The sequence below is a fragment of the Hippocampus guttulatus genome, chromosome 13, assembly GCF_054856545.1.
Source record: "Hippocampus guttulatus isolate MCC_2025c chromosome 13, RoL_Hgut_1.0, whole genome shotgun sequence".
Lineage (NCBI taxonomy): Eukaryota > Metazoa > Chordata > Actinopteri > Syngnathiformes > Syngnathidae > Hippocampus > Hippocampus guttulatus.
The window spans coordinates 9,012,501-9,030,066 of NC_141273.1; the positions used below are offsets into that span (position 1 = coordinate 9,012,501).

Consider the following 17,566-nt stretch of genomic DNA (forward strand, 5'->3'; position numbering starts at 1 on the left):
ATCGACTTATTCTGAAGATGCTGAGGGAGACCTGGGAGCATTACCATCAACAATTAACAAAAGAACTTGTTACTGTACACAGTACTTTGTATATATATTTTACATTAATCTTCATCATTCTTATATTTATATTAATACCCAAGTTTGTTTCTGTTTTTTCTTTGTTTTGTTTTTTAACACGGTGTCCAAGTGTTGCAGAAGGAGTGAGGTCAGTCTGAGTGCTGCCTCGCCAAGCTGAGGTCTCCCCCCCTCCCCCCGCCTCCCCTCCCCCTTGCGAGCACCCTCTAAATCTTGCTTCCAAAAAGTCTCACGGTACAGCACTAAAGCAGCTCCAAGAATCAGACCTTGGCCTCCAGCATCTCCAGGAACAGTTTGTGCATGGGCACCTTGCCCTGCACCTTGATGCTATAAAAGTGCTGCACGGCCTTGGTGGCCGTCTGCCGCAGCAAGGGCAGGGTCATGAGCAGTTTTCCCGCCCGCCGCGGGTCCTCCGGGTGCTGGCTGCTCTCGTAGTCCTGCAGGGCCTCGTGCAGAGCGTCCTGCAGCTTCTGGACCGCCTCCATATCCTCTATGTGCATGGAGTCTATTCAGAGGGAACAAGATTGAAGAAGAGTAAGAAATGTGCTGTTCACTTGAACACGCCGATATCAACGGGAGGGAGGTGGATTTTTGAAAATTAAACCTCATGATTGATATGAAGTGCTAACAGAGCAGTGAGGTGAGGTAGGGAACACGTTATCAGTATATTTCAACCACAGACAGGACAAAGAATGGATCATAAAAAAAAAACAACAACGTGTGCTTTGTTTTATTTATTTCCTTCTCCTCTTTGCAGTGCTGCGCAGCTTATTAAAACGGCCTTTGACCGCCCACACTGAAAATCAATGTTATCCCGCAGTAACAATGGCATGAATCGTTGGCTGATAGCGCACATTAAAAAACCCCGTTTGGGAAAGACAGACAATTATTAGGAGATAAAATGGGGGCTCCATTAGAGAATTGGGCGCCATAAGCAAGTCTGTGATGAATGTGACACAATTAATTTTCCTGCCTACTTACTTTTTATGTAACAAAGGAAAAAACGTATTTCTTGTACATAATTCAAAAATGCAGATTTGAATGTGTACTTGCCTACTAGTCTTTTCAAGATTACTCTACAATGCTCCTCCACATAAGCCAAGCCCAAATTCAAAGTAGTCAACTGGTCGTGACAAACAAACAGCTAGAAGGAAACACACTTGGCATCATCACTCGAGGATTGTGTTAAGTGAGAGTGTGAGAACGTAATACTTAAAAAGTGTGTTTTAATATGTTAACGGTGTGTATTAAATAAATGTCAATGTATTTCGAGAAGGAGGCTCAAAACTTGCGGCCCGGGGCCATTTGTGGCCCGCATGCTGATGTTTTGTGGCCTTCTACTTGACTTCAAATTTGAACCCTTTCAGGGACAGCGGTTACTACAGAGGACAGTTTATCATGTTATCAGGCTACAGGGTGCATGAAAAGGTTAATGTAAGTGGGCCCCACATTTTTTGCCATAGAAGTTTTGCGTGTGTGTCTTTCAGACGCAACCTTTTCCAAAACCTGCCGTGGAGAGAAAGGTTGACGACGAGAACAGACAATTTCCAGAAAAAGAGGAGAGGGATTGTCTCTGTTGAGCACTGGGCCAAACCAACATGTCTTGAATGTACAGAGAAAGTTACAGTGCTCAAGAAATCAGACGGCTTTACTCAACTGGTTATGCTGAGGAGGATGCAAAGTACAAGGGGATAGTGAGGACCATGTCACATACCTTGTTCATATTCCGAAGAACCGTTAATGTTCAAACTGTTCATTAAACCGAGTGTGAGACCCCTGGGTTGAAGCATATGCAACGGGTAAAACCATTAAAAAAAACACGTCTTTCTTTTATACGGTCTGCCTAAATTGCGGCTTTTCACCTATTGTTGGTGGGTCTGGAAGGTATCCCCAGCAATAAACAGGGGTTCACTGTACTCACGCAGACTTGGGCTCAGTTTTTATTGGACTTAATTTGGGTCAAATCTGAGTCGACCACCTGTGCAGTCTTGAGTTCAAGTACATGTCTACGGCATCATGTTACGCGCTTCTCTCCCATTGTCGCCTTTTGCTCCGTTGCTATCAGCCCCGCGCTCTCAGAGAGTCTCGGCGGCGGCGCGTCTCTCACTGGGCTAACCGTTGTCTGACACCCCAGAGGCGGCGAGTCATCGGCCGCCTCACGTGTCTCACCTTGGCGACATGCGGTTTTGGCCACTTGGGACGCTCAAAGGCAAAACGGATTTTCGAAGCAGGACCCGTATTCATTGACTGGAACAAGCGTATTCCCAAAACCTTGAGACATTTTTCACTCTGACGGCTTTCAAGCCCACAGTGGTGAAATGAAGTAGGTCGTTTGGAAAAGGCAAGGGAGAGGGAGAGGAGACAAGAACATAATTATCTTTTGTTAGATTTCCACTGAAATAGAAAACAGAACCCTACTGAGTATTTTTACTAATAGGAGGTCCACCCCCACCCCGCCACCCGCATTCAACTAAAGTCGCACACACATTTACACCCTCATTTAATGAGACTATACGGCAATGTGTGAGGTAACAAGTATAGGAATTCTCCAATGCTTCATCATTAAAGATGGATTTTCCAACTTCCATTTCTGTAAATTACAAGGTAGATTCTGTTCTGTTTAATAGCACAACTATTTAGTTTTACCTATTGGTGAAGTGTTTGGAAACTCTTTTATGATATCATTTAATTATTGAGGGGTCACAATGTAACTGGGACATACTTGGAAGAATAACAAACAATTAAAAAAAAAAAAGTGCGTTGATGTCAAAGATACCAACAAGAGAAGAAGGAGCGAGCAGCGTGTAACGTTTGGAGGAGGGACGGACTTTAAAAAAAAAAACACTTTGAAGAAACAATTTCCTTGCAATCTATCAGAAAGCCCACATCGATGTGATTGATAAACTGCTAATTACTAAATCAATGGCCATGAATTTTCACAGCTGTCAAACGGGGGTTGGGGGGAGGGGGGTCCCTGGAGAATGATTTCCCAGAGACCTTGTTGTAACCTGGCGGACTCCCTCCTCCCACACCTCCTCCTCCCCACCGAGCCCACCGCATGACCGACGCTCTGCTGTCTCAAAGCAAATAGCTTGCATCAGCATTTTCATTTTTCAACCTGGACAAAACAAAAGGGGGAGCGGCCTGGTGACCCGGCGTGCATTGATCAGAGAGGGGGTGCGGCTGAGGGTGGGTCGGTGGGGACAGGTCCTGCCTCCTCAAAAGGATCCTGTCGATAGCAGCGTGCCGTCTTTGCATTGGAACAAACGAGCTCTATCACGGCCTGATACTCATTCCATTCGACTTAACACATTTTATTGACAGCCACTGTGCTCCTAATGAAATGCTAAATTTATCTCCAGCGGCTGCTGTGGCCTGCGGCTACTGTTATGGAAATAGCGGAGGAGAAATACCACAACTCACAAGGTGTTCAATTAAAAAAAGCTCCCTCCATTCCGTGCCTCTTTCTCGTTGCGTTGCCCTTATCTTCTCCCCATCTGTGCGGCTCACGCTCTAAACTAAAGGTTACACGCTAGAAGTCCTGCAAAAGTGAGAAATGTCATCTCGGAAACTGTTGGCCAATATCTCAGTTTCATCGTTTGGTCAGCATATTCATTGGCCAAGTAGGAAAAGTTTCAAATCAAGCAAACACTTGTTGATGGAAAATACACTGAAGGGCAAGTTTTTTTGAATATCGTATGGTGTAATAAAAAAGTCAAATACAAAAATGTTAGGATTACAAAATTAATTAAAACCTCGATAGTGTCATTTTTTAAATTGGAAAATTATAGAATAAATGTACACTATTAAAAAAACGTGTGTGTGTGCGGGCGCAAGCGTGTGTAATTGAACAAAAAGGGTGGCATAAAATGTCAAATCAACAAACAAGTGACAAAACAGAAACATTATTTACACCAATTATAAAGCTATAATCTATAAATCTTCAAAAAAAAAAAAAGGATATAAAATCCAAATGATTTTATTGCGTGCAGCCACATGACACAATACATTTGAGTACCGTAAATTCCCTTTTTTTCCCCCCAGGTTTTACTTTTTAAAAATCTGATCCAAAATAGTACAAAACGGAAAACACACATGGAATCATAAAAATGAAATCCTAATGAACAATGTGTGCACGTCTCACCTGAGTTGGCGAGAGCGATGGCCTTGAGTGTGACAAACTCCTCCTTCTCCACTTTGAGCTTCTTGCATTTGCGGACCAGCTGCAGGATGGACACGTAGAGGTCGAGCAGGCCCGTCAGCCGCGAGTGCTCCTCGTCCATGATATAGTCCTCGGCGTATACCAGCTCGTCTTCGTAGGGCAGAGAGCGGAACACGATGCTCAGGATGAGGATCTCCATCCAGGCGCTCTGCAGCAGACTCATCTGGTCTCCCAGAGACAAGGTGGAAAATCCTGGAAGGTCAGGGAACAAATACATTTTGAGCGTCGAACGCAACCTCTGCCGTTTGGTGTGGCAGCGAACTGCATACACAAAAGTATTGAACCGCCGCATTATATCTGAACTGCTGTCATGAGAATAATGCATAATTCAGAGAGAAATTCATTAAAATGCAAAATTTACAATTCCAATGAACACAATGTCATACAAAAATTCTTCATTATATTTATAATATATAGATCCAAATCACCACCACAACAGAATTTGTTTTCTTCCCCCCTATGAGATTTTGTGAAAAGTGGTTGACTATTTTTTTCTTCTGTTAGCTAATAAACAGCAACCTGGAGAGAGGGCAAGCCTCCACCAAGGAAAAATAATCAACTTTAAGATCAGCGTTACGATTCATGCGTTCTTCGCTGAGGAATTCAGGACAAGCGTAGCGCAACAGTGACGTACAGAAAGGGGGGGGGGGGGGGGGTGAAAGAGGGAGCCTCTGTGCCTTGATCCAGACCAGCAATAGAATTTAATAAGCTTTTGGAAAAATTGTAAGCTTATTCTTTTTACTGTTGATCATTTAACTCACGCTAAACAAACTAAGGGGCAGCCCGGTAGTCGACTGGTTAGCACGTTGGCCTCAGAGTGCACAAGCGCAGGGTTCGATTGCGGCTCCGGCCTTCCTGTGTGGAGTTTGCATGTTCTCCACGTGCCTGCGTGGGTTTTCTCCGGGTACTCCGGTTTCCTGTCACATCCCAAAAACATACATGGCAGGCTGATTGAACACTCTAAATTGTCCCTAGGTGTGAGTGTGGGCGCGAATGGTTGTTCGTTTCTGTGTGCCCTGCGATTGGCTGGCAACCGGTTCAGGTTATCCCCGCCTACTCCCCGAAGACAGCTGGGATAGGCTCCAGCACGCCCCGTGACCCTTGTGAGGATAAAGCGGATCAGAAAATGAATGGATGGATGGATAAACAAACTAAAAAGTCAGAAGCGTGAAGACCACACCCTCCAAGGCCCAACTATTACCACTTGTATCAGCACACAATGACACATCTTCATGTCCTTTATGTAATTGTTAAATGTTTTCAATAGTTGTTTTTTCTCATGATGAAATACTTTTTCGAAAGAATTTTTCGTTCAGAAATTTGAGATGAGCACAAGTGCATCGAGAGGAACTCACTGGAAAGCACCGCTTCAATTTAAATGCACACAGGAACGTCCTCTTTAAAGCAGGTGTCAGGGTGCTTGAGTGGGCTTTACCGTGGGCGACGACAGTAAATCGGTGCAAAGGTCTGGGATGCACAAAGGCAGGTGGTTACCCCTTGCATCCTGTCATACTTGTGCTGGTGAGCCGAGGATTAGCGCTGGGACGAGGTCCCGTTGCAGAGGTTGAGGACATGACACACACATGGCGTTTAGGAGGAACAAGGTGATGAGGGAGCACGTGCACGCAAAGCTTAAAAAGTTACGCAAACAGATGTCACCCGGGAAGGGAGAAGCACGGGCAGCGCAGGCCTGCCAGAGTGCGTGCACAGCAGCACGCACGCACGCACGCAGAAAGTGTAGCAGTGCAGTCATAGGCAAAATCAAGGCAAATCAAAGGCTTCCGCTGCAACAGCAGCTGGGTGGGCTCAAATAGCCAAACGGGCGCCGAACCACTCAGTCGCAACTATTGAACATAAGGTTGATCTGTGAGAAATTCAAAAGAATCAAAAAAAAGGGCTCGTCGAAAAAGAGAAAGATCTTTGTGTCTATTTCCCTGGATGCTAGGCAGCCATAAAGTGTCAAGGCTACACCCGCCGTGAAAGCCACCCTTTCCCTCCCTCCGCCTCTTTCTTGTGCCTGCAGGCGGCCCATTCTGACAGCATATTAGGCTCTCCAGCTCCACGAATGATTAACATGATTGCTTTTACAAAGTTCGCTGTTGCCATGCCACCTGCCACTGCGTGATTAAGAGCCGATAGATTACAGTATTGACCCGGCCTGCTCAACACATCTATGCCCTGCGTTTTCTCTGAAAAACAAATGACCACATTTGGGGGCCGCCACCAGCCTCCGTGTTTATCTGCTTCTGCCCGGGACAACAATAACCCCCCCCCCCACACACACACACGTACGCACACACACAGAATTAAAAGCCATGATGTGGAAGCAGCAGAAAAAGGAACCAGAACCCGGCAAAATGGTACCTGTGTTCAATTCCCCTTATCGTGGTGATGACCACTGCAGGGGGAGAGCTGCAGGATACATTAATTAAGAGATTGTGATCAGAATGTGCGGGCCTTCACATTTTGAAGGGGAATCAATAGTCGGTAGAATAGAGTGCGAACAGTCCGGCAGGACTGGTCAGAAGGCTGGAGAATTTGGACCACACAAACAACTGCCGAAAACACTCAAAGCGCGTCACTATTGTCAGTGGGCGCAATAAAGCATAGTTTGCAAAAGTCTACGCCATTAAACATACTTGGGGTGAACGTTCAAATGCTTGGCCGTGTTATTTCCTTGTCTGCATACGTGTCCATTAAGTTGGACAGAATGCGGACTGGCCAGAGTGAAACTGTCATCCGAGCACGGGCGCCTTCTTGATTGCCACATCAGGTTGGCATCGCAATCACTGGCAAAGCTCTGTGGAGGCTTTTAATGGTAAAGAGGGCTGAAGCGGAACTAAAGCGGCGCTCCCAATGTGACAGCTCGTGGTGAAGGCCTCGTCCGGGTCTTGCTGAAGAGGCTTTAGAGTTGCTCTGATACAGCGCACAGCCCTCAGCCATACGCACACAGCCCAGCAGCCTACAATTACCTTTGACGCTAAAAGTCCTTAAATTTAATCCGCTGTTGTGCGATGGAGAGGCGGTGTTTTCCCCCGCTGCTCCATCCCTTCTCTTCAGGGCTGAAATTATCGCTCCAAATGGGATTTCGTGTCGTTGCCTTCCCTTTTTCCACTCAATTTAATCGAGTAATGAAGTGACTTCCCGACTCCGCAGGTCACAATGCGCTCCGGCCGCCGTGCTGTGAAGGTGGCCCGGTTAAGTGCGGCCAGAGTAGGTGATTTCCTCTAATGAAATATCAATATTTACATCTTCATTTCCAGTCAACGGCCAATGGTGGTGGGGTTTGACCAAACATGACACGGTATTGACCAAATCAGAGAGGCCTGTCTGCACACTTGAAGGCCTTTTTCCACTCCACCGCTGAGTGCATTTTAGCGTCCCGCATCGCCCAAAATAATAATGGTAATAACAAAGCGCAGCTTTATCTTGTGCATTTAGCTCCGAAATGGATTTTTATTTGGAAGATTACAGGATGTAACGCGTCTTCATGACTGCCACTGACATATTCGCTTCCATCGAGTTTCAAAAGGTCTGCAAGCTGACAGAGTTAAACTGCATCTTTGCTCAAAAGGCTGAAGGATAAGAGCAGCATCGACAGAAGCCAAAACCATCATCGCTGCTTTTATCTCGCCCGTGGGCTCTCAACAGGAGGGGGCGGGCAAAACTCACAGACGGCCATCTCGAACCTCTCAGAGATTAATCAGACGACTGGATGGTCCAAAAATGAAATGCTGGAGATTTCTGTTGAGCTGGAGTTCATATTCTATTAATTTATTATTGTTTCCCTCTCCCCGAGGGCCATTAGCGCGGGTAATAAAAAGAGATGTAATTACGAGGCATGGTGGCCTCCCTCCAGCTGCAGCCCCCTCGTAACTCACCCTCAATCAGACAACAGAGAGGAGCGAGCGAGGGAGCGGAGAGAAAAAAAAACGGCAGCAGAGAAAGGGAGTGAATTGGAGGATAAAAGAGAGGAGAAGATGCAGGGTAGAGAGGAGGCAGATAAGGACGAGGGAAAAGGAGTGAGAGCATAAAGTGAAAGGGGACCAGAGAGCAGGTTGGGTGAGGGGGGGGGGGGGGGGAGATAGACAGTCATTGTGGCTGGACGCAGGTGGATCTATCATAGCCAGCTATCAGAAGGACAAGCAGGCCCTGAAGACTTGCGCCCGGCAGCAATCTCACCTCGGCCAAGGCAAGTGCTCTCTGGGCTCTAGTTGGAGTCAAACTGCCTCTAACTGGGCCCCAGCTGTTCTGCACATCATTTTTTTTTCACCACTACAGTATACCCTCCAACTGAACTGAGGGATCCTGCTGCGAGACGCTTAGCTTATATCAGAGCTTGCCATTTCAGATGGCGCTTAAAAGAAAAAAAAAGAAAAAAAACCCAAACTCTGATCTGCCAGAGTGTGGTGAAAGATGTATAACCAGTAGCAATGATCATACGAGCGTGTGAACCATGATTCTTCTTGAATTAACATGGCAACATCTGGATCAATAGCAACCCGGTAAAAAAATGTGGCGGTTGACACGGATAATTTTACCTCCAGTGGACACGCATAAATGTTCAACAAGCATTCCCGACACACAAAAGCTCTAACCATATTGGATGCAATTGATGCCAGCTTTCTACCTTCTTTCAAGACGATAACCATCCCATTATCCCATCAAAGAATTGGTGATTTGACCAGTACCCCGTGAACATGATTGGGTTCCATCCATTCATCCATTTTCTGATCCGCTTTTATCCTCACAAGGGTCGCGGGACATGCTAGAGCCTATCCCAGATGTCTTCGGGCAGTAGGCGGGTTGCCAGCCAATCGCAGGGCACACAGAGACGAACAACCATCCACGCTCACACTCACACCTAAGGGACAATTTAGAGTGTTCAGTCAGCCTGCTATGCATGTTTTTGGAATGTGAGAGGAAACTGGAGCTCCCGGAGAAAACCCACGCAGGCAAGGAGAACATGCAAGGTCCACACAGGAAGGTCGGAGCCGGGATCAAAGCCACGCCCTCTGCACTGTGAGGTCAACACGCTAACCACTTGACCACCAGACCGCCACTTAAGTTTGTTTAGCGTGAGTTGATTGATCAATAGTAAAAAGAACAAGCTTAGCATTTTTAAAAGCTTATTAAATTCTATTGCTGGTCTGCACAAAGGCACAGAGACTCTCTCTTTCACCGGCCCCCAACATTCTGTAACGCTAATCTTATAGTTGATTATTTTGCCGGGCCGCCCACATTATTGGGTTGAATCATGTTCAATACAGTAATCCCCTTGTTTTAGTCTGCACCCCATGACCTACTGACCCCAAAATTGAAAAACTTTAAGTCTTCCCTGGGGTTCCACTGTTCAATCCCAACATTAGATATTGCTGTCAGCGCCCAAAAAAAAAAAAAAAAAAAAAGCTTTTAATCATTGTCATAATTACACATAATTTATCTCTGCAGCCATGGAGTGGCAAAGCCTAATGAGGGGTGAATCGGTGTTGATGGTCTCTTAAAGGCATACCGCCACCATCACAGGGATTTCTGACTGCATTTTAGTTTTACACTGAATGATCCTAAAATAAGAATGGAGAAACGATATAAAAAAGTAAGAATTTGAAAAGAGGACAAATACTTTTTCATGGCACGCTACTGTATCTGTTCAAGTGGATGATGGAATTGGGTCACACGTCTATTAGAGCGGAAACCACCATTTGAGGTAAAACAGTCCTAAGTATTGACTTTCAACTGTGAGGTTTGCATGGATGGAGATATAAAACATGCGTTGTGTGATATCAACGTTAATATTTTCCAGTTGTCATTATGATGGGGGAGTGCACCTGCTTATGTGTGACAGAAACCGCTCAACAAACCCCTCCCCCATTCCACCTGGCAGACCTCCCCATCCTGGCGCTAGATCCTCCTCACTGTCTGCCTGTCTCTGATACGCTGCGTCCCATCTCAATCTCCCTGTAGCTTTTCCACCTTCCACCAGCCCTTTTCCTGTTCAGGTTCAGCCCTCAGCATGCACCTGATTGCTCAATCTATCTTTATCTCCTGTGTAGAAGCTTACGTCAGAGGGTAAATTGAATATACTAAGAGCCGTCTGTAGATGTCTATATTTAATAAAGTGAACTGATGAGGTGCTGATTTATTGCTGGCCAGTATTCACACTCTATTACAAGGAGATTACGAAGCTTGAGTGGGATCAGGCTGGCAACTCCGTAAGTAGATTTCACAATTTAATGGCAAAGAGAAAACAAGAGCCTTGGGGGGGGGGGGGAATTGGTGTTTAGTCTTGGTGGAGGGCTGACGCTAATACGACAACTTATAAAACGACATCTCTGTTGTCTGCATGTTAACAACTAACATGCCAGATGCCTGCCAGTCAAATGAAGAGCTGATGAGCTGACATCCAATAGAGCGGGACGAGGGTTACAGAGCAAAACAAACAAGACCGAATCATTAGAATTTTCTGTCATTCTTATATGAACATGCAATTAATAACCCTTTCATGCACCCTATAACATGGTCAGGTGTCCACTGTAGTAGCCGCTGTCCCTGAAAGGGTTAAATGCTGTATGAGGAGGAAAGTATTTTTTCAGGCAATATCAGCCTGATGCCTCAATATATAATTGTGTGGTTCATATACTGGATCAAAAATACATTTTATTGTATAGGAGCAAGGCAGCGGCTGCAGCAGAGTGTCAATGTTTGCTTGAGCCTTCTGTGAATTCCCAGCTGAAAACACTCCAGCCGCAGAAGCTGGGTTGGGAATCGGCAAACACCAAACAACAAGACTCTTCTGTATATGTTGCATGCATCGCGGCTTTTACATATGAGCACATGACATTCCCACTGTGGGTGGGAAAGAATTCAGGGTGGAACTTGAGGTGGGTGGAGTGAGGGGTGTGTGTGTGGGGGGGGGGGGGTCACTATCACCTCCCGTCACTCCTGAAGAAGACGGCAATGTCAAAGTAGTAAACAGCTTCCACTTCACTGTGGCTGCCAATATACCGAGTACTCAGCTACATTAAACCTCCTGGACAATGTGAAATGCAGCTTTATGGGATGCAAGGGGACAAGACGTGTAGCTAGTGGACGACTATGTATGTCAAAGGTTGTTAGCACCTATAGGAGCAAGTAGCCATCTGTCAGCATCCCTCCCCCCCACCTCCCAAACACTGCTACTAATGACCCTGTCACCCATAGGCAACAGCCGCGTTACACTCTTTTGCGTGGTGGTATTTGAAGCCGTGACACTCGTGACAAGAATATCCACAGTGATTATCAGTTAATCAAATACACGCCGAATGGTGATGTGCCTCTCGATTGCACCCTGCTTCAATATTGGGTCGTGTTGTGCTTAGCTGATAGAAATGAGACTTTAAATGCACATTGATCTCTGTGTTAAAGTTAAACAAAACGGGAAAAAAATTGCACCCACACTCTCACTAACACCGGGCAGGTGTGTAGGGGCGGAGGAGCACAGAGAGGTAAAGTGCGGCGAGGCCATTCAAAGATTTGAAAACAAATAGGATCTTAAAAAGAAGTGTTTTTACAGTGCAGGAAAAGGTAATATATAACCTCATGATAAAATGTGTATATCCTCTCTTCTGCTGCTCATTACACGTGCTTAATTCAACGTAAAAAAATTAAATAAATACTGTTGGAAAGGCTGAGTACCCGGTTTCATGAGTTTTAAATTGTTACATTTGGACTTTAGTTATTGGCCCATCTGTCAGTGGTCTAATCAATGTGGTCTAGTTCATAATGAACTGTTAATCTTTTTAATTCCATTGCCTACGGCGTCAGAAATCTATCAGAATGCAATCACCCGCATGCCCCCCTTTCTTTTTTTTTTTTCTTTTTCTTTTTTGTCCCGCAGCTCACTGCAAACGCATGGTACACTACCCTGGGGTTGCTTTGGTGCATGGAGAGTTAGAGCATGGAGTGGCAAAACCACTGAACCGTCTCTGATCAGGTTCAGCCATGTACAACTCAATTATGCTGCTATTTCATGGCCAGAGGACACCCACTGTGCTAATACAGACGCCACCAATGTGGCAGACAAAGCACTCAGCTACCAGTCATCTGTATTTTGCCAACTTGTGTGTAAATAATGATAGATACTGTTACAAGCAAGCCCATATAAAACAGGAGTAAGCCAGTTGTTTGAAAACAGATGAGCATAATCTACTTAAGATACTATAATACTGCAGGTACTGCACCTTGTTTCGCAGAAGACACTCTGGCTTACTGCCTTAGGTTTTGGGTTAAATGATCATTACCGCCGCATTTGGAATGACACAAATCCCATTACCATTATGCATTTATGCAACGCGCAATATGTGTTAGTATAATCTGATTATCACAACACACTTTTAAGACCGTCATGTGAAATATATCATAATCAGTAGTCGGGTCGGTTTTTCGTGTTTTTATAAAATACTAAATCAGTGACTTAGGCCATTATTGTTTGAAGGTGGCGCTATGATGCGGGTTTAAGTTTAGCGGCAACTTTTGGGAATTGGACAATGAGAGTGTGTGTCACCGGGTCACCTGAGTTCCAGTCCTGAGTAAGCTTCTTGGTTAAACTCTCAGTCTGCTGACCGTGCACGGTGCGTGGTGAGTTATCCAAACAGTTGAGATGCATAACGGGCCACAGCTGAGGCCAGGGGCCATGAGCATAGCCAGTGCTAATCTCCTTACTATCAGATCTGGACCTGATTAAAACCCTACCTTCTTAGAAGTACCCGGAGACCTTTTCAGCACAAAATGCACCTGCCTTTGCTGACTTGACTTGGATGAAAAGAAATATGTTGCGATTGAAATGGTCTCTCTTCACCTCATTCGATATAATGCATCATAGCACGTGTTTGAGCGGGGCAGCTAGTGTACTGCATACGTCAGAGCTGTGCTTGTTCGAGTTGTGCAACTAAGAAGAGGTTATGGAAGTGGCAGAGAAGCATACATTTATTTCGAATTATGGGGGCCAAGTTCAAGATCAAGAAGAATCTGCCTTGGTGGCAAAAAAAAAAAAAAAAAAAAAAAAGTGGGGGGGGGGGCTAAACAATGTGCTCTTTGTCAAAATCAGAGCACAACTCACAGAGGAAGCAACATCTCTGCTGACGTGAGGTGCGCTGTGCCCTTAATTCAGCAAACAGGCTCTTCTAACCTAACACCTCGTCTATCGGAATGTGTATGGGCCGAGGAGGAAACACGATTATACCCATCAATAATTCAACGAGTATGCGCGCCATTACTAAGTGGGCGTTCACGTGTGCATATGTAGGGGTCTGCATGTGATATGATGTTTTGTTTTGAGTGGGCAAGACTCCAACTTTACTCTCCCTTGTCATCATAGCACGCATTGGAAGCAGGTCAGTGTGTTCCCCTCTCCATTCAGTGTCAGGATTTTAGATGCACTCTATTGATTTGTTTCTTGCACAGCTCTGTCCATTTCGCACCCCCTCCATGCCACACGCCCTGTGGCATTGTGAGCTTCTGTCATTAATTATCGGTGAGAATGTGCGTGCGCGATGTATCCGCAAAGCATCAAAAAGAGCAGAGAAAGACAAACGGAAAAAAGTCAGGCAGCGCAGTGTAGTTAAGTAGCGGAAACAAAAGATGATACCTGGGATGTGCTTGGCCCAGCCGATGATGACGACCAGCTCGCGATCAGCCAGGTCGCACAGTGTGGTAAGAGCCTTTATGTCGCTCTCCGGCATGGTGGGGTCAGGCATGGCGTAGATTTTCTCTGGCTCTGCCACCAGAAGGTGAGATACTATCTTTGTGACTGAGGGGAGAGGAGAAAAAGGAGGGCAGACAAAGCAATATAGATGTTAAATGTTTTATCCCCCCCAAAAAATCTCCATGATCTGAAACAAATCCTTTGGATAGATTTTGTATGGCGTCCAATGAAGGCTATAAAATCTCTTTTGCAACATAATCGATATCTGTGTGCAAATATGGGACACTCTTTTCTGAGAGCTCCTGAATAATCCCAGCCCACAGACTTGCCCAAACATAAAACAGACGGGGGTAATGTTATTGAGCCTCAAATTTCCCTTAACCTTTACCTGATTGCTTGCCCGGCAGAGGAGGCGCGACGGAGATGGGAGACAATGGGCTAGTGACGGGGCAGTACTCACGAGGCTTTTTGGTAGGAGGGGGGAGCGCCAAACCCAGGTATGGGTTGTTTTCAGTGTCCAACCTCCTCTTGTACTTTTGTCTGCCCCCTCGAACTCGGTCCAAGCGTACCCCTATAGAGGACAAATTGAGAAGAATACAAAATGGAGGCAATCAGCATTAAGCGTATTCACAGAAAATATTGGTTGAAAAAAAAAAAAAAGGTGTATGGTAAAGGTTACACGAGCCAGGTAGGACAATATTTAAAAGTCAGTATAAGGCATTGAGGGATTGATTGGGCTCGAGCTTCTAAATAAACATTAAATGACTGCACGAGGCCCTGTACAAGCAAGCATGTCAGTTTGTGTGTGAATATGTCAGAGGAAAGGCTGTCCTCCCATATGTGGTCCATGCCTGGCTGGTCTACTGTGACACAACTGAGCCCAGAGCAGGTCTAAACATATGAATATTTAACACGGGGTCAATGATCTCACAGACTGGTCCTCTAATTATTTAGCTTTTGTGTGAAGCGGACTGCATACTAATTGGCTCTTTACTTGTTTGTGCATGAGTGAGAGCTCTGGTGTGTGTGTGTGTGGTCCTTAACATCCAGTAAAAGAAACGTGACCGGCCAACGAGAAACTGTGTTGTTTCCCCCCCTTGCGCACAGTGAACAAAACATCCGCTGTCATACTCCACACAGATAACTAGGTATTGCTTCCTCATAAAAGACCCTTATTTCACCCCTCTTTCAGAAGAGCAGCAACGGCGCCTTATCACCCACAACCACACCTAGGGGTCCGGGTTCCACACCGATACTGTAAATGTCAAGCCTGCCTCATCATAACATAAGTTATTTATTATCTCATTATTTGATAAGAATGTTTCTATTTGGATGTATTTTCTATTCTATTCATTTTCTCCATAGTTAACATACTTAATCTACGCCGTTCTATTTATTTGATATGACCAGGCAGGTATTCACTTATTCAATGCAAATGTATGCAAACCTTTATCCCGCATCCCCATATTTGTACAGGCATGTCACTGCTTTCATCCAGCCTGATATCTTAATCCTGTCAAGAGGGAAAATCCCTTCAATTTACCTCGTATGCATAAAGCAACCTCCAAACAAATTTAATACTTAAAGGGTGGACGAGAAGAGGCTCAATGAAATGCGCGGTGGGGGGGAAGAGTTAATTTGTCAGCCCGCTACGTCCTCCGAGCAAACAACACCACAAGCACAAGCACTTCCTTGATGATTTCATCACTTTATAACAGGGAGGACAGTGTCAATCCTGGGCATTGTGTGGCCACTGCAAATGAGCCTAATACAATTTGCCCATCAGCAAATGCTCTTGGAGAGGATGAGCTTGGATGTGTCCCATGGACGGCAATTGGCAGTCATACCGTGTATGTCCGAAATGGAACACCAGGTGATGTAAAACAAGAGTGCCATTTACCAAAAAGGGATACAAGGGAGGATTTATGCAAAATACATTCTTGATTTTCTGCCTTTTTATCATATTGCCATAGCCGACAGCTACCCCACATGGGTGGGGCCATAAAGTGTATTATCATCTAACTGTAAAATAGAGATTTCTTCCACTTATATAAATTATTTGACTCCCTAGGAACACAAATCTGATTAGGATTGTCTTTCAATTTCCTGACACTGACAACCCACTAACCTAATTACCCCCAATTCCCAACAGAGACTGATCCTTCCCAGCAAGACACAGGGAATAATCTGATGGCAACTATACCTGCACTTTACATGACAGCTTTCTTTTAACGCTACTCCAGTTAAGAAACAATGCAGATTTTCTTAGCATTCGATCTCTGACTATGTCTTTGGAATTATTACAAAAAAATCTATCTATCTATCTATCTATACAGGTATATATATATATGTATATAAAAAAACTCCGCTTGCCACTGTTTATTACAGCCAATGCCGCAGCCATGGAAAATTCCTCTCACGGTCCAATGTGATGTCACCACTTTCTACAGTTTCTTGCGGCTCACCCGATGAACTCGAGCGCTGCCAGATGGCTGCACTCCCGTTCTCTATGATCCTTTCGACCAGTTGAGTCATGTGGCTATGTCAGCCGGTGGGTGCAACGCCAGCATTTGAAGTTTGGTGGGTGCCTCTTTTAATTAGAACAGCCCTGGTCATAATTAACAGATGCTGACAGGAATTAAAACCTGGCACAATCCAGCCTCATTTTACTGTCCAAGAGGGTCAGAGATGGGACCCGGAGAGGAGCGGGACCATTAAAAGCAGCTCGACCAGACTCAGTCACTCCCACTGCCAGGCACTATGACAGGACATGATAGGGGCCTTAGAGAGCTTCATATGTCCCCTTGGTGGCCCTCAGCTGTAAGTGGTCTGACGCTGCTGAGCTCTCTCCATAGTAAACAGTAGGTGTGTTATAAATGTGCGAAGAGGTTTAACTGCCACCTCATCTAAAGTCATTTCACTCTTTTATGGCCCGCCACACAGCGGAGCGAGGCGAGCAGAGGTTGAGCGCGGGTATCATCTCTTCAAAGCGGGGTGCTGGGGGAGAGGGCTTTTGGCCAAGGCGGCCGGCATTTGTGCACGGATTAGCACAGGATTTAGGATGGGGGCGGGGGCCAGCTGACCTGCGGCTCCTCTTTCTCTCCAAAAACAATAATAATCCCCTTCCAAGCACACTCCTACAAAAGAGCCTGTCTTCACTCACTTTGCGTGGACGGCCATGATAGGGGCCCTTATTTTGAGTCGCTCACCTGTTCTGTGTCTCTCTCCCTGGGGAAAGTGTCAGGATGTCTGGGATGGTTGGCAATGCCAAGCGGGGCTTAGGCAGAAGCTATTTTAGCTGGGAAAATCAGAAGGCCACATGGCAAGGCATGGTGAACCTCGCCTTTCAAGGAAGCCGCCCTGCTAAACTGCCGTCAGCACTATTTCCAAGGGCCCCCGATGCCAGCGCTGCATGCTCGTCCGAGTGCTGCAGCATTTTTAATCACGCGCGGTGATGAGAGAAGGAAGCAAACTGACCCCACCTCATATTCAGACCCAAGGGGCTGCCACACCGACACCCTTGTCACGTAGTCCATTTACAGGTTAGCTCGACGTTCCCGGGTGTGCTGACATCCCTGCCCCTA

The 17,566-nt window shown here is 45.7% G+C and overlaps 2 protein-coding genes across 5 annotated transcripts in view; both read right to left on the bottom strand.

The window, feature by feature from the left end:
• ift43 (intraflagellar transport 43 homolog (Chlamydomonas)) overlaps positions 1–17,566 on the bottom strand; it is a 294,545-nt gene that overhangs the window by 148,950 nt on the left and 128,029 nt on the right. The window lies entirely within an intron of this gene.
• The window catches only part of esrrb (estrogen-related receptor beta), a 45,751-nt gene continuing 28,473 nt past the window's right edge, over positions 289–17,566 (bottom strand). For all 4 annotated transcript variants that reach the window (XM_086127128.1, XM_086127127.1, XM_086127126.1 and 1 more), the window contains 4 exons: positions 14,443–14,553; positions 13,926–14,087; positions 4,223–4,492; positions 289–583 (listed from right to left, as the gene is read on the bottom strand). In XM_086127128.1, coding sequence (XP_085983254.1) covers positions 339–583; positions 4,223–4,492; positions 13,926–14,087; positions 14,443–14,553 — 788 coding nt within the window. In that variant the 3' untranslated portion in view covers positions 289–338. The remainder of the gene's footprint in view (positions 584–4,222; positions 4,493–13,925; positions 14,088–14,442; positions 14,554–17,566) is intronic.